Source organism: Anthonomus grandis, chromosome 4 (assembly GCF_022605725.1).
Source record: "Anthonomus grandis grandis chromosome 4, icAntGran1.3, whole genome shotgun sequence".
NCBI classification, from domain to species: domain Eukaryota; kingdom Metazoa; phylum Arthropoda; class Insecta; order Coleoptera; family Curculionidae; genus Anthonomus; species Anthonomus grandis.
Window position 1 is genome coordinate 36,975,618 of NC_065549.1, and position 24,616 is coordinate 37,000,233.

General features: G+C 33.1%; 1 protein-coding gene across 1 annotated transcript in view; it reads left to right on the plus strand.

The window, feature by feature from the left end:
- The first annotated feature begins 339 nt into the window (after positions 1-339).
- The window catches only part of LOC126735389 (lysophospholipid acyltransferase 7), a 31,267-nt gene continuing 6,990 nt past the window's right edge, over positions 340-24,616 (plus strand). Inside the window, exons 1-5 of the mRNA XM_050439358.1 lie at positions 340-642; positions 6,268-6,401; positions 6,462-6,593; positions 10,822-10,976; positions 11,110-11,324. Coding sequence (XP_050295315.1) covers positions 431-642; positions 6,268-6,401; positions 6,462-6,593; positions 10,822-10,976; positions 11,110-11,324 — 848 coding nt within the window. The 5' untranslated portion in view covers positions 340-430. The remainder of the gene's footprint in view (positions 643-6,267; positions 6,402-6,461; positions 6,594-10,821; positions 10,977-11,109; positions 11,325-24,616) is intronic.

The window sequence follows — 24,616 nt, forward strand, 5'->3', positions numbered from 1 at the left end:
TCAGATGGATTTTGTTACTGAATTTCTGTTCATGTGGATAGATATTTTTATGACGAATGTAATCATGTATATAACATATTTTTGACTAAAATTGGATTTAGCCGGTTTTGATCCTATATGCCCCATATTATTGTATACAGATTTATGCAACTTGTTCTCCAACCAAAGTTGCGCGATCAGAAGCGCTTAGTGTGGCATTAGCTTAATGATGTTTGCTAAAGGGGCGTAATTTGCTGTCTACAAGCCTTCATATTTTGATTTGTAATGACAGGTGTGAGGTTAGGATTATACCAAAAGTAAACAAATAAAAACAAACTCTAGTTATAAATATACTAATCCTAAATTTTTAGATCAATAAATTTTCTAAAAAAGATAAGTAATGGAGAACAGAATCCTACATTGATATTTATATATCAGCCAAGTTTAAAACATGAATTTCGATGATTTTGTATACCTAGTTTTTCTCATATTTTCCATATTATTTGGACAGTTTTATCGACAAATTGAAAATGACGATAAGAAAAAGAAGATTGGAGCTCTTGTGGGATTTCTCATAATATTTGTTGTGTCTAATCTTCATATTTTACACATTTTAATAACAATTCTTGTAAATGCATTGATTATCCTATACATTGATAAAAGGTAAGTAAGAAAGCCTATGCATTAAAATTTTGATAAATGCTAATCATATAAAAAAAAACTTTTTACTTTATAAGAAGAAAGTAGCATTTTTCATCCAATATCCAAAACCAAAAAAAAACAAAATATAGATATCATAAACATTAAAATTTCTGATTATTTTGGATTATCCCCATTTAAAATGGAGTACCTAAGTAATTTCTGTAATAAAATTGTGCCAATAATTTCTATCATCTTTAGATTCCTAAATTATTTGTCAAATAAAAGTAAAATGATCTATCATGTTGTTTTTCTAAGGGATTTCAAATACCCACTTCCTGTTTGAGTTGTGTGTGTGGTATTATGATTAATAATAAATTACAAAATAAATGTTTAAAAACAATTTACAATCATAAGTATGAACACAGAGGGGCTCTAAACAGGGAATTAGATTGAAAGAACTCATCCATTATCTCAAAGAGACCTATGTAACTAGAGAAAAAATGAAAACTCTACGTCTCAGTCTCAAAATATCCTTTTAATTAATCAGGTAACATGTTTCGCTAATAAAGCATCATCAGACCTTATAGCTAGATGTACTTAGCAGGTCATCTAGCTATAAGGTCTGATTATGTCAGAGTATTGTAGTAGATTATGTATTAGTCTTTCATTTTTTCTCTAGGGAATTAGATGTCCAAAAGCTTGATAATTTGCTAGATTTTGAACTCTGTAATGTATTATATACGATATTAAATAAACAACAAAAATTTAAAAATGAAATTGTATTTACTCAAGAAATCTGTAGACATGGACTTAGGGCTTAAAGTAATTTTTATCAGGATTTGTAAAGATCTAAGCTAGACTTAGAAAATCCAATCAAAAACCTAGAATAAATTACTAGTAATAATTAAAAATACATAGTTACAATTCATTTTTTAAGAAATTCAAAATACATGTATAATATTGTTACTTGTTTTCAAAAAAATAAATAAATAATGAAGCTATTTTTCTCACCGAAACCATAAAATAGTATATGTAGTATTTTGAGTACTCTTTTATTTATTTATGTACTTTAAACTCTTACAAAACCAACTTATTGAGATTGCATGTAAGGGTACTTAAGTATATACTTAAGTAGTACATAAGTATATAAAAAAGAAAAAAAAACAAGTAGTTTTCCTAATAACTAATTTAAGATACTTAAAAATATAAAACAACAAAAGAAACTATTAAATTGGCATAAATAAAATTTTTATTTAGCTTTATTTGCCTCAATGTAGTACTAGAAAAGAGTAAAAATTAAAAAGTATGTAGACTATGTTGTGTAGTCATCAACTCTCAAATATTTAATTTAAGTTGTATACCAACATTCAATAAAACAAATAACTGGTTTTATTTCCCCATGATAACTTTCGGTTCGGTAAATGTATTCTTCAAAGATGATATGTTCTCATGTAGAAATACTTAAACGATTCAAGTAAAAATGTATATTTTTGTGATAAATTCATAATAAGTTATCTATTTTTTGGGTAACACATTACTATTTAATTAAATGTCAATTTGGAAAACATGCCTATGCTCAATTATTCAAAAGAAGAGGAATTAATTTATAAACTGATATTTATTTGGCAAACACTAGCCGCTAAAATAAAAAAACCTCAAAACTATGTCATTAATCTTCAAAAAAACTGTAAAAGTAGTTTTTTTCTTAAACCTATTGTCGAAAGTGAACTTATTACTATAATTGGATCTTTGGGAAATAGTGATTCAAATACTGATGATGGCATATCTAATAATTTTATTAAGAATTATAACAGATACTTGATAGTGCCTCTTTTACATCTGGTAAATACTATCTTTGGGTCTGGATTTTACCCTGAAATTGTAAAAAATACAATCGTTATACCACTTCATAAATCAGGCCCAAGGGATGAGTTAAAAAATTACAGACCCATAGCTCTCACCAACAGCATAAGTAAAGTTGTAGAAAAATGTATTAAATTGAGATTATGTAATTATATTGATAAAAATAACCTACTCAATGCAAATCAATATGGTTTTAAGACGGGAATGGGAACTGAGGATGCTTTAGTCAGGGTAGCTGACGACATAATAAATGCTTTTAACACCAATACAAAATGTATGACAATCTTCCTGGACCTGGCTAAGGCCTTTGATACTGTGCCGCACCACATCTTGATGGAACGATGGAAGCTAAAAGTATAAGAGGAATTCATTAAATTTATTAAAATCATTTCTTGAAAATCGTTACCAGCAAGTTAAGATAGGCGAGATTCACAGTAGTAAAATTCCAGTGAGGTGTGGTGTGCCACAGGGCACGGTCCTTGGTCCAATATTGTTCACTCTCTATATGGATAGTATATTTTCGGTAATAACAAGTGTGCAAGTTGTCTGTTACGCTGATGATACAGCTCTCATGGTTGGGGGTGGCACGTGGGATGAAGTGTTTCAAAAGGCCGAACAAGCTCTTGTTGAGGTTAAAAAATGGCTGGATTTTAGTTTATTATCTCTTAATATTGACAAAACTCATTTCATGTGTCGCTCCATGACAAAAGCAGGATTACCTTATGACCTTGAGACTATTAGAATTCACGACAATGATTGTAGGAATATGAAAACTTAAGAGAGTTGTGCTATCAACAATACATTAATAAGGTGGAAATGAATCTCGCTGGCAATCCAAGGTACTTCTGGTCATATATTCAAAATAAAAGAACTGGTTTTAGTCTTCCTTCCAGAATGACATACAATAACAGGATTAGTATGAATATCTCGGATACTGCGGATATGTTTGCAGAATACTTTTCATCGGTCTACTCGGATGAGCAAGTCAATGACATATCATCTTTTGATTTTGATAAATCAATTTGTCTGAGCACTTTAACTCTGTCAACACAGGATGTTTATGAGGTTATTACTTCCTCTAAGAATAAGCTCTGCTCTGGACCAGATGGGATTCCGGCATTCTTCCTAAAGAAATGTGTTTGTGTTCTTACGAAACCAATACTGTTCATTTTTAACAAATCTCTAGGTACTGGTTCTTATCCCACTCTCTGGAAGAGAAGTTTTCTAAAACCCATTTTTAAATCTGGTAGTAGAAATGAAATTTCCAATTATCGAGCTGTGTGTAACCAATCTGAGTTGCCAAAGCTGCTTGACTGCCTGGTCAGTCATAGGATTGCCTGGAGTTTTAAATCTTTATTTAATCCTGAGCAATTTGGATTCATAAAAGGCAGATCTACTGATGCTAATTTGGTGCTGTATGTCAACTACCTCTACCGCGAAAAAGTTGGAGAAAGGACTTCAGGTTGACTCAATATATACAGATTTTTCCAAGGCTTTTGATCGAGTTAACCATGGGGTACTCTTGCAGAAGCTTAGGGCTTTAGGTATTGTGGGGCCTCTTCTTCAGTGGATCTCGGGATTCATCAGAGGTAGAACCCAGATTGTTAATCTTGGAGGTACATGTTCCTCTGAAATTTTGGTACCATCTGGGGTGCCACAGGGCTCTCACTCGGGCCCTGTTTTGTTTTGCCTCTTTTTGATTGATTTAGTTTGGAAACTTGAAAATTGTCGTGTGCTAATGTTTGCTGATGATGTGAAGCTATTTAGGCTTATCACATCCCTTTCTGATGCTGTGCTCCTGCAAAAAGACCTCAATTTATTCTTTGATTGGTGCCACTTGAATAGAATGTCCCTTAATATCAATAAGTGCCATAAGATTACTTTTTCTAAGCAAAGAAACCCTATTGCTTTTCTTTATAAAATAAATAATGTAGCAATTGGTGTCAAAACAGAAGTTTCTGACTTAGGAATATTTATTGACTCCAGGTTGTCTTTTAAAAGTCACATCAATCAGGTGACTGGTAGGGCAATGAAAATGCTGGGTTTTATCCAACGGTCTACAACTGATTTGTCTTTGTTTACTTTTAGATTACTTTATTGCTCTCTTGTTAGGCCCATCTTGGAGTATGGCTCAATTGTGTGGTCCCCGTCATATAACTGCTACATTGAGCAGATTGAAAAAACTCAAAATAAATTTTTAAGGGTGGCGGCTTTTAGATGTGGTTACAGGAGACATGAGTATTACTATCAGTGGGTCAGGGATAACCTGAACTTACCCACATTGGAGTCACGAAGAACATTACTTGACTTATGTTTTATGCATAAGGTTTTAAATGCTACTATAGATTGTCCCGAGTTATTGTCTCTTTTTAAACTTAGGGTGCCTTCCAGATTGAATAGACAATCAGAAATATTTTCAGTCCCATTCCACCATACCAATTATGGTATTAATGAGCCAATTACACGAATGGCTCGAAGTGCTAATGGTCTGTCAGGACAGATAAACTTTTTTGACTCTAGGATAACATCTTTTAAGGGGCAGTTAAAGAATATTATTTCATAGGGGCTTTAATTAATTAACTCATCTACACCTTACACTAATTTATAGATAGTTTTGTATATAATGTTTCTGAATATATATGTTTGTATGGGTATGCTATGTAATACTTTTGTAAATGGATTCCGTTAATAAATAAATAAATAATTGTGTGCGGATTAGTGCAGTGGACGAAATTAAATATTTGGGTGTCTACTTTGATAGGCATCTAAAATGGGAGATACATGTGCAATATATCTGTGGTAAACTTAGAAAACTTATGTATAAATTCTATATATTAAGACAATGTTTGTCACGTAAAACAATACTAAATATGTACAAAGGTTTAGTAGAATCAATTATTAACTATGGAATTTGTATCTGGGGAGCCGCCAGTAAAACTTTCTTGAATCCTTTTGAAATTACCCAAAAAAAAATTATAAAGATATCTCTTTTAAAAAATATAATGCATCATACCAAGTTACTATTCCAGGAATCTAAATTACTTACCATTACTAAATTATATTTAAAATCAATAATTAGACTCCATAGTAACCAGAAAATTAACATTAATACATCAACCCACTCAATTGCAACTAGATTTGCACAAAGTAAATCAATGATCTTATCAACTCCAGTGCATTATACCGCAGTTCAGAAAAGTATAGTCTTCTTAGCTCCCAAAATATACAATCAATTGCCTCAGGAACTAAGAAATAAACCATTCTCTAAAATTAAACGGAAAGTTAATTCATGGCTACTAAACCTTCAAAAAGATATACTTCTGACAGTAATATAGATTATTTATAATATTTTATCACAATAGGTATGTACGTAGAATTGCTTGTTCTTTTCTCATTTTCTATTGTTCCGACTAACGACAAATAAAAAGCATTTTCTGCTTATATGTATATTTATTAATTGATGAGTATATAGACACACGCACAACTTTTTAAAAGTAATTGTGTGTCTAGTCTTAGGCAAGTATTATGTTGTATATTTTCCTAAAATAAAGAGATTATTTATTTATTTATTTATTATTTATTTAAATAGTGACATAATATCCAACAAAATAGTTAGGTATATATTGATACTTCCCTTATAAATTAGGTGGTATACTATTCACACATCACACTGATTTGAAGTTCTTAAGATTATTTGCTAATTCAGCAGTATTTGCTATATTACTCTACATATCCATGTAAAATAAAAATTTGAAAAGATTTTTATTAAATTTTGTATTTTAGATTCTGCCACATCATCAGCTTCATATTTTCTTTTTCCTACCTAATTTTTTTCCGATTGACAGCATATTTTGATATCCCATATCCACCAAGTCATACCAATTTAATTCAAATGATTCTCACCTTAAAGCTTGTTGGTAAGTTTATATATTAATATAGAAATATATATTTTTGTATTTTTTTTTTATTGATTTTAGGTTTGGCATATGAAGTCAATACAGGAATTAAAAATGCTCGAACACAAGAGACTGATAAAAGTTCCGAGGTTTTAAAGCTTGATATTAAAGATATATTTTATTATAGTTTTAATTATATTGGAGTGTTAACAGGTAATTTTTAAGATAAAAACCGGTATGTTATTTAGACCCAACAACATATTCACTAACAACTTATAATATTGATATCAAATTTCATCAGATAAAGTTTCAGCTTTTATTATACAGAAATATTCATATTTTTACTTATTCATTTAGTTCAATGATATATAAAAAGTCGTAAGTTGTAATTTTTATGTATTATATAAGTCCTATTTATTATAGCAAAGTCCCAAATATTCATAAGAGATAGTATACATATTTAAATAAAACTTGACGCATAATTATTTAATAAAGGTAGCTTAATAATGATGTATTAAAGTTGCAATGAGAATAATAAACTAGAATATGAAATAGGTAAAACTCTTCCTATGAAGAAATACTTGGAAGAATGTACTAAGATTAGTTCAATCAATTTATCTAGTTAAAATTCTGTGCAAAACAACTAGGTGAGAATTGGCTGCTTCTTGTCTTAAGAAGTTGTAGCTTTACAGGATTAATATTCAGTTCATTTATTAGTGCCAAAATTGTATAAAATATATATTATGATGTAAAAGTAAACTCTAAAACTATAATCAGCACCTTTAAAACAACGAAGACGACGGCGATTGCCTGTATGGTTTTCAAAACAAATTATTTCTAATATCTTTAAGAAGGAAAAAGCATATCGTGATTATAGATCCTCTCCAACTGAATTTAATCTTTCCAGAAACAACAGGCTTCTTCAGACAGTAAAATCTCAAGCCCGTGAGGCCTATAACTCATTTGTGACCCAAGCCGAGGAGAACATTGTCACTAATCCCTCATCGTTTTGGTCTTTTGTTAGAGCTAAGAAAGGTCACTCTTCACTTCCGTCTATCATGTGCGATGCCAATGGTAATTCTTTTCAAGGAACAGAAAATATTGTGCCAGCTTTTGCCAAACTTTTTCAGAATGCCTATAAAGATCCAATCAACCTCGCAGAAACCTATCCTCCTTCTAATTCCTCAGACCTCATTGACATTCTTCCATCAATTACCACTGAGGAAATTATTGCTGCTAGTCGGAGGCTAAAAAAACAAGTTGACAGCTGGTCCAGATGGTGTTCCGAGTTTTGTGGCTAAAGACTGCATGTTTGTCCTTTGTCAGCCTTTCTGTCATATTTTTAACCTTATTTTGAAAACTGGCAAATTTCCAGGCGTCTGGAAATATGCTAAAGTAATACCAATTCACAAAAAAGACGATATAAACAGAATCGACAACTATCGACCTATCCCCATACTTTGCAATTTTTCCAAAACTTTTGAAACTATTGTTTATAACAGAATTCTTCCCCAAGTTCAATCACTACTCTCTATAGATCAGCACGGTTTTATTCCTAAAAGGTTTGTAAATGTGACTCATTTTATTTCTTCAGCCCTCGATAGAAAAAGTTAGGTTGATGTGGTGTATACTGATTTCAGTAAGGCTTTCGATCAGATAATCATAGCATTCTGCTGGAAAAATTGAACAAGCAATTCAACTTCTCAGAAAGGCTAATTTCGTTGCTTTCGTCACACCTTATTGTCCGTCTACAGTTTGTTGAGGTGGAAGGTTGCAGATCTAATACGTTTGTTTCAACTTCTGGAGTCCCACAGGGATCCAATCTCGGCCCACTTCTTTTTATCTTTTATATTAATGATCTTATAGAATTGATTTCCTGCCTTAGACTAGCTTATGCTGATGATCTGAAAATATTCTGGTGTATCAATAGTATCTTGGACTGCTTGTTCTTACAGAGTAACTTGGACCTAATTAGGGGGTGGTGCAGTCGAAATCAGTTATGTCTTAACATCTCGAAATGCGGTGTGATCTCCTTTCACCGAACCAAGGATCCTGTTTTGTTTAATTACAATATAGACAATCAAATCCTCTGTATAAGTACTTCTATTAAAGATCTAGCGGTTGTATTCGACGATAGGCTCACATTTGTGCCACATATTGAACAGACAGTGACCTCCTCGTTGAAACTTCTGGGTTTTGTCATTCGAAATAGCCGACTCTTTAACAACTCAAACTCAATAAAACTATTGTACTTTTCCTTTGTTAGATCAAGACTAGAATACGGTTCCTTGGTGTCGTGTCCTTTCTATGAATGCCATGTTGGCTACATCGAGAGTGTTCAGAGAAGGGTTTTAAAGTTTCTTATGTTTCGTGAGGATGGAATATATCCTGTTGGGGGACATGATCGTGATCTGATGTTAGGTAGATTTAATCTGCAATCTCTGGCCATGAGGAGAACCATTCATTTTGTAACATTCTTATGGAAGTTGGTCAATAATCAAATAAATTCTCCTCCTCTCTTGAACGATATTCTATTTCATGTACCACGATTTGCTTCTGGAGCAAATATCACTTTTGCTTTAGATCGCGCCAGAACTAACATTAGATTTCAGGATCCCGTATATCAAATGTGCAGAATTTTTAATTCAGTATCATCAACCTGTGACATATTTGTATGCTCCATAAAGAAATCTCTCCATCCAAACCAACAGTTACCATAATTCCTTTTCTCTTCCTTTTTTCCCTTGTCCCATGAATCCCTTTCTTTGTTCATTCTAATGTTAATTTACATCTCCTTTAATTTTGATATATACATGATGTTACTATAGTAATTTAAGTTTTCCTTATTTTTCTTTATTTTTATTATTTAATTTATAGTAATTTAATACTTGTTTACACTTTCAAAACATTAATTGTAGATTTTCCTGTAACTGGGCTTTGCCTGTTGGAAATAAACTGCTAAATAAATAAATAAATAATAAACATAACATATAATGAATGCAACAGGAATATATGCAATGGGAAGATTGAGGACTTTTAGATATGTGCGGTAAATTTTAAAGCAATTTTCTTACCATTAGGCTTTGCGCTATATATGAGCAAATATCTTATGGATATGTGATGATTGGGTCCAATTTATTTAATTGTATGACATTAAAGAGGAAACCAAAATAAGTCTGCAGTGTAGTACTAGACAACAAGCCTGATGATTGTTTAATATGTCCTTACAGTATCAATCCTTAGGCTCATCCAAAAAGTTTACAGACACAGCCAAAGGTTGTGGTTGGATATTAACGTTTCAAAATTTGGAATCATTTAAACACATTCTATTAGAAGGAGCCCAGTTCCTCCAAAGAAGTAGAATACTGATGTACCCTGAAATAGCTAGTGTGACAGTCACAGGTCAGCACAAAATTCATGGACGAAATCAAGCAAAGGAGTTCTAATATTTAATTCAAAGTTCGAATGAACGTCAATTGCGAATATAATAATTTAAATTGTGTATCGGATAATGCTAAGCCTGGGTGCATAGAAACTGCCTACCAATTTTTACAGGCTTATTAAATTTATCAAGAAAAAAAGTGGGAATAATTAAAAAGTCAATCAAAAACTCAATATCATAAACAAAAAGGTCAAAAAGGAGATGATCGCAATTGGGTTCTTATGTCCTAACATGAAAGTTCTGATACCTTTGTGTCTGCTGTCTATCCTGTAAAAAGATTTAAAAGCCATACACCAAACATTTATTAATAATTGTAATAAATGTGATTGGCTTTTTCAAAGCCTTGATAGAGAGTGTATAAACCTCAGTGATGTCTACCATCCTCAATGATTATTACAGACACAAGGCTCCGAGGATTCTTGGCCCTGTTCTCTTTTTGAATGCTCTAAGCTCCGAATTATTGACTTCTTTTGTCTCGCATCAATAATACTGTCTGCTTAAATTACTCAATAGTTGCTAAACAGATGCAGGAGTGGCCTCTTAAGCTTGCTGGAAGTTGAGGGAGAAGATTTTCTCAGGGTTTGCCTTGGTGGTACACTCAGTTAAAGTGGTGCAGACCTTAAGCGGGTGATATCCAGGCTTAAGAGCGTTTGGACATTTGACCTCTTAATTGCGTCTGTTGCGAGATGAAATAGAAAGTGAAAACACAGCTTGCCGGCATTCAGTTAAATACATCAGAGAAAGAAATTGGGAGGGAACGTATTGCATTTATTAATATCAGTTTCGCCTAACAGAATAAAATATATTTCTAACATTCCCATGATACAAACTCCGTGGGTTTTTTCGCCACGGTGAATCCGAAATATATTACATAAGTCACTGGTAAAAAGTTACGTTATAGCTTCGAAGCTTAGATTCAAGATAAAAAAAACGTGAAATAATTTTTTTGTTCAACTTTGTGAGTCTTTTGTTTAGATCATATTTCTCTTTAACTTTTAGGGCCTTATTTTAAATACAAAACCTTCCTTGAACACCTGCATCGACCCTTTTATAAATATGACAATCCGAAAAAAGCAGCGATGGAAAAAGTGTTCCCATGGATACCTATATTTTCCAGTATCTTTTTGTTGACAGAATATTGCTGGCCAATAGAAGTTAGTAAATAAAACTTAATAAGCTTAGTAATAATTAAAATTTAGTGATAATTTAAATTTCTGAATATATTTGTATATTCAAAAAAACTTATTTACTATTTTAAAAGTATTCAAACCTTTTTAAAATTTGTAGTACACACAAACTGAGGAATTCAAAACCAGATCATTTCTCTACAGGTACTGGTATATATGGCCAACTTTTTTGAATTTTCGCATGCGGATCTATATTGGACTCCTTCTCTCTGAGGTCGTTTGTATTATGGGAGGGATGGGAGTGTATCCTGTGTTTTGTAAAAGTCGACCCGGCCATGGACCAACAGAGAATCTTGATCAGTTAGATGAAATTTGGTAAGTCGTCACTTAAATTAAATTAAAGAATCTTAGGGATTTGATATTAATAATAATAATTATATGATATATTAGAATTACGAATTAACAAAATATATTATAAAGCGCCAGGCGTTAGCATCTACATCTACTATAGTCGGATTACCGAACAGATATAGTCGCCTGTAAAATGGGTCCAAACCGATTTTGAGGTTGTGCCAGTTAATGATATAATAATCCCTTTTAAGTATTTTGTTATGCAAAGATATGTTAATATATTGGGGGTTACCGAAAAGGGATAGGTAATCCTTTGAAGTAATAAGTACCAGGTCAACCATTTAGGGTGTAATTGGCCAGGTTCATCAGAACCGAGCGCTGGAAGTTTTGCCTATAATAGTAAGGACCAATAAAAATTGTCATACCTGAGCAACAATCGAGCGCTCAGAGAGCGCTTATTTCTGATGAACCCGGCCATTATAAAATATAATTTTATGATCATAATCTGGTTTTGAGAATTACTTAAGTAGCTTTAATCTTTTTTTAAATATGCGTTTTAAAATGAAAGAAGTAAGAACAAGTTAGGGGCTGCGCTGGTAGGCCTGTGAGATTTAAATTTATAGATTGAATATAAGTATATATTTGTTCCTTATTTAAAAAAGGAACAAATACTACATTTATTTTAATACATTTTTTACACATTATGTTTATAATTAGGTAAAAAATTAAAATTATTTTTACCTAGGTAACATTATTTAAAAAAACAAAATTTTTGTTTTTCTTTTTGATGAATGGAAAATCCAATATATCAGACAAGTTTTATTTTTAAAAAAGTTTATTGTAAGTGTATTTATACTAAATTAAACTAATTTATAAAAAATATTCATGGAAAATAATACTAATAGCAGTTACATTTTTTATTGCTTCGTCAAAAAGTGATTTAAGTTTAGAAAATGTAAATGTAGTATTTTTTCTGCCTACTTCATCCTTAATTTGAGCCCAAATGAGCTTAATGGGATTAAGCTCACAGTGATATGGGGGTAGTCTTAAAACAATCCTACCCGTAGATTTTGCAAGCTCGTCGATTACAAACTTGTCTTGACCTCGATTAGCCTTTACCAATTCCAAAAGTTCCGCTTTTACCATATCACCTTCTTAAAAAATTGCCTTACTGTCTAACAAGGCTTAAATGTCAGACTTCTTCGTTGCAGACGTTGGGATCTTCTCAAGTTTTTTGGTATGATAGGATGCGTTATCAAGCACAATAACGCAATCTTCTGCAAGACGAGGTAACATTTTTTTGAACCACGCTTCAAAAACTTCAGACTTCATTTCTTCGTGATAGTCCGTGGTCTTTTTGGATTCAAAAGCCAGTAAGCCTTCATCTGAACCTACTAATGAACTAACTATTGACTGAACTGAACTATTAACCTTTTTCCTTTACCAGATGGTGACGTCAGTCCAGTCGACAGTCCTTTGACAAAAGCTTCTCTAGCAGTGGTTATGGTCTCGTCTTTCCATACTTTTGAACCACATGACCGGCGTTGACCCAGGTTTCATCCAAAAAATAAATGGTTTTATTTTGTTCTCTAAATTTCTTAATAGACCGCAAGTAACGTCGTCTCCAGCAAATGATCTCATTTTTTTCTTTAACCCTTAACTACTGACATGGAGAGCAGACTCCGCGACATAGATTTCTTACCACAAATTTTTCTAGCGTCTGCCGCGCCAAGTACCTTCCGCATTTTTAGTTGCCTGCAGCGTGTTAAAGTGGCTGTATCTTGGAATTTTTTTTGCTCAAGTTATACGCACCTGGGAGTCTGGTAGACTCCGTGTCAGTGTTTACGTTAGTAATATTTTTATTATTATTCTATTATCATGGCTAGTTCAAAGCCTGGCACATCCAAACAAGTCAGTGTTCTTGACTCAAACTTTGAAGAAATCGCTAGAAAGTGGTATGAAAATCTAGACAGTGATAATAGTGACATTGAACCCGAAGAAAATGAGTACATTGAGAGCATGAATCAGCAAGCGAACAAGAGCTTAGTGATGATGACTCTAATTATGAACACCATAATGAAACTCAAAAGATGGATGTTTCTAGCAGTGATAGTGATAGTAAAAATAGTAGTGATAAAAAACTAGACAGTGACCATTTATGTAGCAGAAATGGAGAAAAAAGAAAAAAATACTTCTATGGGAAGAATAGATTCAAATGGAGTACAAATTAACCCACAAGAAATGTACGTACTTTAGCGCATAATATTGTACGTTTACCAGCGGTACGTGTTGTTGTAGGTGATAACACTAATCCAAAGGCATTTTTCAGTCAATTGTTTCCTGCCCGGATGTTTGAACTGATTTTAAAGTGGACAAACAAAAAATTAGCTTCCATGCGAACAAAATATAAACGGCAAAATAAACCAGAGCTTGTAGACATTGGCATAAGGGAATTAGAGGCGCTTTTGGGTTTATTGTTATATACTGCGATTTTCAAATCCAACGATGAAGACGTTAGAAGTATTTTTGCGACTGATGGTACAGGCAGGGATGTCTTTCGAGCAGTAATGTCTAAAGAGCGTTTCTCATACTGTTAACAGCTTTACGATTCGACGATTCAGATGACAGGGAAGAACGAAAGAAGGAAAATCCAGTAGCTTCTATAAGTGAATTATTTGACTTATTCATTGAATATGCCAGAAACTCCTATACGATAGGTGCGAATGCTTGCATAGATGAAATGTTGGTGGGATTTCGAGACAGATGTAGATTCAAGATGTACATTCCCTCTAAACCAGAAAAGTATGGCATAAAAATAATGGCACTAACAGATGCAAGAACCCAATATTTATACAACGCCTATATTTATGCAGGCAAAGATAGTGACGGTCGTGGATTGACGAATGAAGAGAAAAAACTTTGTAAAGCAACCCAGTCAGTCATAAGGCTCGCCAAATGTTTGTACAATTCCAATAGGAATATAACTGCTGACAACTGGTTTTCGTCTGTAGAACTTGCCGAACACCTATTTGCAAATAAATTAACATTTGTGGGGACCCTTAGAAAAAATAAAAAGGAGATTCTTCCTGAACTTCTTCCTAAAAAAGATCGCAAGCAAGGTGATACGCTTTACGGAGTTACAAAAAATATGACTATCGTTTCACATACTCCTAAAAAAAAAAGCAGTTATAATTTGATCAACTATGCACCATTGTGAAGCAACTGATGAAGCAACAGGAAAGACTGCTAAATATAATAAATGCCTTTTATAACTGTACGAAAGGAGGAGTTGATGCCATGGATGAGAAATGTGCTAAATATACGTGTAGTCGCCGAACTCGACGATGGCCATTGGTAATTTTTTATAAAATTGTCGATATTTGCAGTGTAAACTCTTTTATAATGTATGCTTCCTTTCCTAATAATGATATGTCCCGTTTCACTTTCATTAAAACCTTAGCATCTCAGTTGATTCAGAATAATATGAGAGATCGATTAGAAAATTCATATGTTAACAGGGATATAAAAGGTCTAATTCGTCGAATTTTGAGTATGCCGGAGCCTCCATTTCAGGAAGAACGTGTACAAACCAGGAAATACTGCTATATTTGTCCTTCCCGATTGAGAAGAAAGACTGCATACACCTGTATAACATGCAAAAAGCCCATATACCTTCAGTGTTCACGTAAATGTTGCATAAACTGTTGTCATGGTCCAGAAGACGTCTAAAACATTAGCTACTGTTTCATTTGATTTTTTTGTCCTTCAACTTTAGATTTTTTTAAAATTATTTTTAGCTTTACTTTAGTTTAATGTTATCAATGTTTTCGATACAGTTAGGTTTAATCAACATATTCTATGAATAAGGAGCCTTAAGTTGTATTATGTTTTGGAAATTGAAAATTTTATATCTTAACTTTTTTTGTTAGTTTTTCGTAAATAATATACAAACATGTATTTTCAGTAAACGTGTGGTAAACGTATTTGATGATATAATGTATAACTATGACATTCAGGCTTTTTTTATAGTTTTTATTTATATATATATTGACAGGAGTCTACGAGACTCCCTGTCAGTATTACTGTTAAAATATACTGTTTTGTACTAAAAACAAGTGTCCGTACTTAAGGGTTAAGCATACAATTTCTACTCCTTTTTGTATAACTGCAATTAAAAAAAAAACGAAAATTAATAATATGATCAAAACGGTTTTATCGAGGGTTTTATTTATCTTAAAAGCCATTTAAACTTACCTAAAACCGATTTCTTGTAGTAAGCGTCGAAAGGTGCTTTTTTTAAAAGAAATAGAAATTGCGTCGTTTTCTTCAATTGCGGCTAAAATCTTTTGAATCGTTAGTGGTTTATTTTTTAAAAAAATTGATGGATTGTCCTGCGGATCGCACATTTTGTGTCATCATCTACATGATCCAAAATGGCTCGGGGTCTATTGTACTGTTTTGGCGCTTGAAATTGAGGACAAACGTCATATTCCCGAAGAATGTTATAAACACTACTATGACCAACTCCTAAAAAAAAACTTGTGTAAAACGTATATTCTAAAAAAACATAATTTTTAATGAAAATTAGCTTTCTTTAAAAATTATTATAAATTAATTGGACAGACGCTGTACAGTGTGTCCCAAGATGAGCGAATTTATACGTAAAAATTACGAAAAAATTTGTACTTGAAATTTGACGTTTGAGTTTACCTACTCTAGTAGTAGTATTTCTAGGCATGATGTAAAAAAAGTTTATAAGAAAAAGTTGTTTAGAATGCAAAATTATGCCCGAATACCGAATTTAATAACCATAGGCCTACTTTGATTTTTATAAATTTCAATCTCTAATAATTAAATATGAATAAAAAAATTCATTGGTACACAAAACGTAAAAATCAAAGTAGGTCTATGATTATGAAATGCGGTATTCGGGCATAATTTTGCATTCTAAACAACCTTTTCTTATAAACTTTTTTTATATCTTGCCTAGAATTACTACTTTACCCTCCACTTTACCTACTTATAAATTTCAAAAAATGTTCGTATCAAGGCAAGCTTGATTTAAAAAAAATAATAATATGCTAAATTTTATTTTTTAATCAAGCAGGGCTGGATGCCAAACGGTCAAATTTTAACCACAACATTTTTTGTCATTTTCACGTATAAATTCGCTCATCCTGGGACACACTGTATATTAAAAATATTTATTACCTGCTGCTTCTGCTGTAAACTGGACTTTTTGCACTTTGTTGTATGTGGGTGGTGACAATGGGGGTGTACGTGGCGCGTCAGCCATTATTTGTTAACAAACAAATTAACAAAAAAATAAACACAATCTCAACTTTTCAATATTGCGAAGATTCAAATATTCGAATAGCAGAAAATTCAACCAAAACGATCTAAAGCCGCTCGACTAATAAAATTAAATAAAACCCCGAGTCATGAACCCTATCGAGGCTCTAGGCCACACCTCCGGCGCAGAACGATCACGTGACCACTCCATCTGTTCGGTAACCCAAGTATAGAGACATAGCGCTGTTATAATTCTAGTTGCCGACCTATATACCTAAGTCTAAAAATAACTAAAGAAAATGAGTATTAGACTTAAAACTGACAATTCTTTTGGCAAGATTTGGAATTGCAATTAAGAAATAGTGTAAAAATATTATCACAAAAATGAAAGTGAGATAGAACTAAGAACGCGTAAAGTATATAATTTTTGTTTGTAAAATGTGTATGTGTGGGTAAAGATTTTGAAGCACTGAGCAACTTGTCCTTCATGAAATTATTAATATTCTAATAATCTTAACTGTCACATATATATCAGCTGTTCTTCGTCATTCGCGCATTATCTCAATGGTTCTTGAGACATGGAAGGTTTGCGAATCTTCTAGAACAATAGTCTAGCTAGTATCTTTCCTAGAACAGGAGTCATCCTATTTTAACTCCGCGATAAAAAGTAAATAAGAGTAAAGTCAGACAAGCATCACATTCCCCCGAAACTAGTAGATGTCCTAACGGCCCGTGTTAGTACAAATTGAATGTTGAATTTGAAGTTGCCAAAAGCACAAAAATGTCCAGGCTAGCCTCTCGCAAGTGATTCCAGGAGAGGGCGACATTGAGGAATCAGTAAAGCAGAGCATTAGGGAGGTTTATGGTTCAACTCAAAAGCATTATTTGTAACTAACAAAATAATGTCGTGTACAAAGCCTTATCTATTAAACCTTAATTTCTAATCTATCTTAATTTCTAAGTTAGTCAATACACAAAGCATATTTATTACTCTTTTACTTTTAAGTTGCATATAAAATAATAAAGGGTAAACTAAAGGTTAATTTAAACGAATGTAGAACATAGAAGTTTTAATCAAATAACATAAAAAAAATTTGAACAAAACTAAAAAAAAGAATCATACATGTATTCAAACCTATTAACTAATTGAGAGGGTCGGTAAAATATTCCTGCAAGGAATAATATGATTTCGTTAATGTTTTTCGAAATTTCCTCGCACAGTGTTGTTTTCTTAATGAGTGGTGAAGATGATTAAATAGTTTTTTCTGTTACCAATTATGGACTTTTTCACTTGCTTAGACCTCGGTTAGGTAAAGATAGCAAAAAATGTGTCTTGTATTATATGGCTGAGTAAAATACAGTTCCTCTCTGAACTTTTTGTGAACAAAGCACACAATTTCCAGAATTAAAATGCAATACAATGTTAGGACAGTGTGATTAAAGAACAGTGATCTACACGACTGTCGAATTTTAGCACGCAGTGCCCGTTTTTCCAATAAGAATACTGAGTGAAACAAGTATTCTGAACAATACCCCTAGAATGGAATACCATAACGAAGATGTGATTCGATTAGAAAGAAATATGCCATACGGACCACTGCCAATCCCAGGTTGAATGATATAATTCAAAGAGCATAGCAATCAGAAGAGAGTTTTCTGTTCAACTGAATTATGTGGTTTTCAAATTTTAAGGAATCACCAATGTACAGGCCCAGCAACTTTGCAGTACCTGAATGGAAAAATGTTTTATTGTTCAAAGATATGTCACCCAAGTTGCACTTTAAATTCAGAATATTAGTTTTGGAAATATTGAGCATGAGACTAATGGAATTACACCATTCCTCCAGAGACTGTATATCGCCCACAATTGCACACTTCAACCTTTGAGGATCCCTGTCATGCCAAAGTATTATAGTATCATCTGCAAAAACCGTGAAGTGTCCACTAATTTTCAATCGAGGCAAATCCGTTATGTACATTATGAATAGTAGGGTACCCAAGACTGATCCCTGTGGGACACCAAAAGAAATAGGCAATTCAAAGGAACTTGAATTATTAAAGAAAACTCTGCTTACGATCTGACAGGTAAGAGCAAAACCACTCCAGGGCGACTCCTCGGAAGCCATACATTTCCAGCTTACATAACATGGTTGAATGGTGCACGCAATCGAAAGCTTTTGACATATCACAGAATGCCGAAGCTGCAATGTCACCATGCATGCTATAGGACGAAAATTGCAAGGTTCATTCTCTTAAGACAAGGAGAAAATAGGCCATTTGTAAAAGACTTATTTACTAGATGAGCTAAACAAACTAAGGCCGGTGTAGGTATTAGGTGAGTTTTAATGACACTTAATGGCAACCTGTCCTATCCCGACGAGGTTCTGCCCTTTATCTCTTTGAATATAGGTTTAATTTCCTCAGCATCAGTGAGTAAAAAGAAAAAGTTTCTGGTACACTGATATGTGTTAGAAAATAATCAGGTGGCACGGTATGCGGGAGGTTCTTTGAGAGGTTAGATATGCATTTAGATAATCAGGTTCTAAGAAACTAGGTATTGCAATGTAGCTACCCTTACCCCGCAAAGAATTGACAATCCTCCATGTTTTTTTTGTTTATTAGAGGCATTTTCAACTCTCCCCGAGTAATAAAGAGATATAGCCCCTTTCAGAGCAGATCTGTAATTCATTCTAGTAATTCATAAAGTAAGAATTATGTAATGTAAAGATCTCATATTTTTGGTTGCAACTTTTATTGAGTACCAGTTACACTGATTGCATAATAGTTCAAATTTGGCATAGTTTCTGCGAGAAAACATTCTGCCGCACCTACACTTATCCCTTTTAGAGGGAATACAAGAATCTAAGGCTACAGACTTGACCTGAGAGAACCCGCACTAACTACTTTACAATCTACAACTGTATGTAGATTTGAACAAAGATAATCGAGTCCAGACGAACAAGCAGTAATCCTAGTGGGACTATTAATGTGCAATTTAATATTGAATGAGATAAATAAATTCTGTAACGCCTTTAAATAATTTCCGGAAGGTTCAAGGAAATCTATATTAAAGTCACCTAACAGTACAACTTTCGCATTCATCGAGATACTGGACAAAATTACATCCAGCTTAATCAGAAATACTTGAAAGCTTGTAGCTGGAGATCTATAAAGACCAACGATATACATATTATTTTTTTGTACAAAATATCATAGAGAATTCAAAGTATTTCTTTTCTAGCAAGTAATTAAACCTATCAAAATTTACAAAATCTAATAATTAATCTAAGGTCTGTTCCTTAACCATAATTAAAGTTCCGCTATGGACTGCATTTGTTCTGTTACATTTAGAGACATTTACATAACATTCAAGACAAAACAGTTCACTACACTCAAGCCAATGTTCAGTTAATATTAAAATATCAGGAAAGTCGATACTATTAAAGAACAAATACAGTTCGTCGTTCTTATTTCTTACTAATTGGATATTGAGAACCAACAAGTTGATATTGGTGATTGTGCTGTTAATTTTAAAATCCTTGGTTGTCGTTACTATACTATGATTTGCAATACTTGACTGGTCGCGACTTAAGTAATTTGATCTGGACATATGGTAGGATAAAAGGTGATCTGATGTTCAGGCGATGTGTTCATGTCCACTTGATAATTTGGGATTTTGCTATTTTATTGCTACCACAACCCAGTCAACCAGGCAGAAACACTCTATCATTAACACTTAAATTAGGTGCCTCTGTCAAGTCAGCATTGATTGTATCGATTTTTTTTATTAGCACCAAGACTTGATATACTATGCACTATTTTTTCTAGAAAGTCCGGTTTATTGATATCGATGTATGAAACCTACCTAGGAGTACATTTTTTAAGTTTAAAAGCATATTCGCTCAATTTACAATTAAATTTGTAAATACGATTGTTGGCTTCTCTGCTATGTTTGATGAAAGGCGTGGACACTAGAATAATATAAGTTTTCCATAAAGAACCATAAAGAAAGAAGGGCATTTGCGTTTTGTAAAATTATTTGACCCAATGCTTAAGATTAAAACGTTATTAAAACAAAGGTGTTTGGTTACACAATGCAAGCTCTCGGTAACCTGTTCGCTGTATGCATTGGGCTTTACAATAGTTTGAAGATTATATGTGTTAGTTTTAAAATGTTCAGTGATCCTATCTTTAAATTTATAAACAGTTCACAGTTATAAGCCAAAAAATTATAATACGACGTTTTATTCTATTATCACCTAGACCTGAATCTTCTATTACATCACTTATTTTTTGAAGCAGAGAGCAGAGAGGTTTGGTGGTCTGGATCAATCATAGTACTTCCAGAAATGTTTGTAGCACTGTTGAAATTTCCAGGCTTACAGCTTGCAGATACTCCAAGGTGGGTGTCCAGTTTGCCCTTCAACAAAGCAATTTCCAGTAGATATGTTCTATTATCCCGTTCTAATATTCTTATTGTAGAATCCATCTCTTAGCTTAACTTACTTATCTCAGCAATATCTGCATCGATTTTAAGAATTGTCTCAGATTTTGAAACAATTTCTAGCTCCAGGATGTAATTTTTATGCTGTAGCTCATTTAATTCTTGTCGCAAGTCTAAAGCTTCTTCAGATTTCACTTTTAGAGCCTCCACCATCTTCCTCTCACTCTCTTCAGCCTCACCTTCCAGGACAGTGGTCATGCGTCGCTGGTTCAGGCATGTAGCATTTAGTCTTTTATTTTCCAGCCCCTGTGCCTGAATTTGTTTTTAAAGATTAGAAATAATTGCATCCTTATCATTAAGGGCATAAGTATGATCTTTAGTTTTACAGTCTAATTCAAACTTAATGTCGCAGTATAGCTGTTTCTCTAGCATAATTTTCTCTGTAAGTTCGGATAGTTCAGTTTTGGAATTTATTATATTAATTTTATTGGAATCTATACAACCAGTAGAGCAAAGCATTTTATGATTATCGAGTTTTTGATGACTTTTAAGGTCCTTGTTAAGACAACTACGATGGAATAAGTTAAAACAGCTGAAGCATACATAGTAACTATGGGTTTTTGTAGCACAGCATTTGAAGTTGAATTTTTCATCCATAGTCGCTCCAGAGGAAGAAAAATAAATAAAGAAATAAATAAATAGATGTCTACGTAGTTAGTGGGTGAGTTTAATAAATCCCAAGCAAATTAGAATTCAAAATTAGCTGCTATGTGTTTGTAGGCTTAGTCACAACAAGCATTTAACTTTTCTCAGAGAATATTCCAAAAGGGGTCAATATATAATAAAATAATGAAAAGAAGATGAAATCTTGTTTTAGAGAATAACCCAACTGGAATTTATTCGCAAGTTTTGCAGCATTATATGGTTCTGTTGTGCAAACAAATATGTACCATTCCATATTACCATCTTTTTCCTTTTTTATACATAGAATATTCGCTATTGGTTTTCTTCAATTTGGCAATTACAGAAAATCTATATTAAATCTCTTTTTGAATTTATAACACACATATAGCATCCACTTTTTTACGCAGTTTGAGACTAAACACAACTATAAATACTCTTCATCAAAAAACATATAAAATTAGGATAAATTGCTGAGGAATTTTAATATGTACCTGCACTTCATGCAACGAACAAAATTGACAACAAAATGGAGGACGTAATCGCCAGGACCGGAAGTTGGAGTGTCAGAAATGTGGATTATGGAGTGCCGGAATGTGCTGAAGTTGGAGTGCAGGGCACATAAGAAGAAACTGTCCAGAAGGGACTAGTTGCATTCTTGCCAAACTAAGAAAGGTCATTCAGCAAGCCGTATCAAGAAGATCCTATCCCGAGGACTGGATCCAACTTTCTCATTGGGCAGGGTTGGAAATATGCTGAATTGTTAAGAACCACCATCGTCGATGATACTTGACAAAATGGGGTTCTTATAGAAGACCGAGAGGAAGATACCGATGTCCAGACAGTCCTAAACTGGATAAAGAAATGAAACAAGACAACATAGAAAGAAACTGCTAAGTATTCTCTCAAGGTTATGTCATATTAGGCATAACTCACACTCGCTAATTTTGGAAGATGGATTCTTGCGGCGGAAAATAGTTGACCACGACAGCAAAGAAGAAAAAAAGCAAACCGTTTTGCCTAACTGTCAGATTTTGGAGTTGCTAGAGGAAATCCATGCTGGTGTGTCAGGAGGATATCCTAAAGTAACAAAAAGTAAGGGAAAGATTTTACTAAGCCGATAGAAAGACAGACGTAAGGGAATGCTGCAAAAAATGCCTTGTATGCGCGGCAAATAATAGGTCTGAAAAAGCTGATGGCTTTGATGCGTCAGTATAACGTGGGCCCTTTGAAAGGACTGCTATTGCATTTTTGTGCTTCGAGTTTTTTAATTTACACCTACACCAACGGAAAAAACGCTATATTGTGGTCTTTAAATTTTAAAGAGTTATATGATAAGCAAGCCCTAAATTTTTTGCCGATGATCACGAATTCTACAATCCTACCACCCTAGACTAAATTTTAAATTTTATGTTATTTGGTCACGTACGTTCTCGTTGCAGAACAACATTTCCGTGATCTTATTTGTATTGGGTTTAAGCAGATTTAGTCGTCAGCATATTGATGACCATTTTCCATCAGCATATTGATGACAGTTACAATATTCCAGGCATTTTGGAATATTTGTTGTAAATATATTAAAAAGCAGGAGACTTAGAATACTGCTTTCTGGAACACCTGAGAGTAATTTTCTTAACTAAGATATTTAGAAAATATTAATTTTTTACAACCTAAATTATTTCTATCATGTCTTCTGTGCACTCTAAAAAGTATTTTTCTTCTGATTACCAGGCATTTGAAGCCATTCTCAATATCTTACAGGCAACTGAAATATTTATTTATATCTTTTCGGATCCTCAGAGGATTTCTTGTATTTTACAGAAAAAAATTAGACTTTTTCCGAGGCTTTGTCTTACCACATCTAGGGGTACTTGAAGCACTTAAACATAATCTTTGCAAATTATATATTGCTTGCTATTGCATTAGCTATGATCCAGGAATATAATTAGACCAACCGATAAGTTAAAATAGGAATTACCATTATAATGACAAAGAAAATGGCATTAGGGACTAAAACCGCATCCAGACGTACGTGCGGCAAGAACAAATACTTGTCCTTCGCAGACAATGTTTTTCAATAAGAAAAATTAGGTGAAAAGGTTGGTAAGGGATTGACAAGATTTAATTCATAAACATATTTTATTATATTTTAGTAATGACTATAAATTATATTACACATTATGTGAAATAATGATTCGAACCATGCGCTTTAGACCCTGTCACAATAAGTGTTCCAGAGCAAAGTTCTTTTTACCTCCACTTTTCTCTATTACACGGAAGAGCCCGGAAGACATGAGGAATGACTTTTACTGCGTGTAAGACGTTAAAAATGATTTAGATACCTGGAAGACACAAGAAGAGGACTCTCGGGACAGAGAGAAATAGTTAATATAATGAACATAACTGTAAATGTATAGAAGGCTCTAGAGCTCCGAATCCATAGGAATTACTTCAAATGTTTGTAAAATGTTAAAAGTAACTTTGAATACCTAATGGACATAAGAAGTTTCCACTCAAAAACCCAAAAGACTAAAAAAACTGCCTTAACCAAAGTGCTGAGTTAGAGGGCCACCAGAATCAAAAGCTGCCTGCAGTGAAGTGAAGAGGTGCTACAGTAAAAGCACTCAAAATTTTCGATTTAGGTAAAAGAAATCTTGTTCTTGGTGAATAAATTAGCATCGAAGTATGCTTCAGGCTTACAAGTAGCTTGGATTGATTTCTCATAGTAAAGATTTTTCGCCTTCTATACTCTTCCCAAGCAACACACGACAGTTAAATAAAACTTAATTTTTGGTTAAACTTCAATGATAAATATCGGCTAAGAGGACTGCGTGATATACGTTGAGGAATTTAATATTATGTTTACGTTATTCACGTTTAACAAAAAGGTTTCTTACAT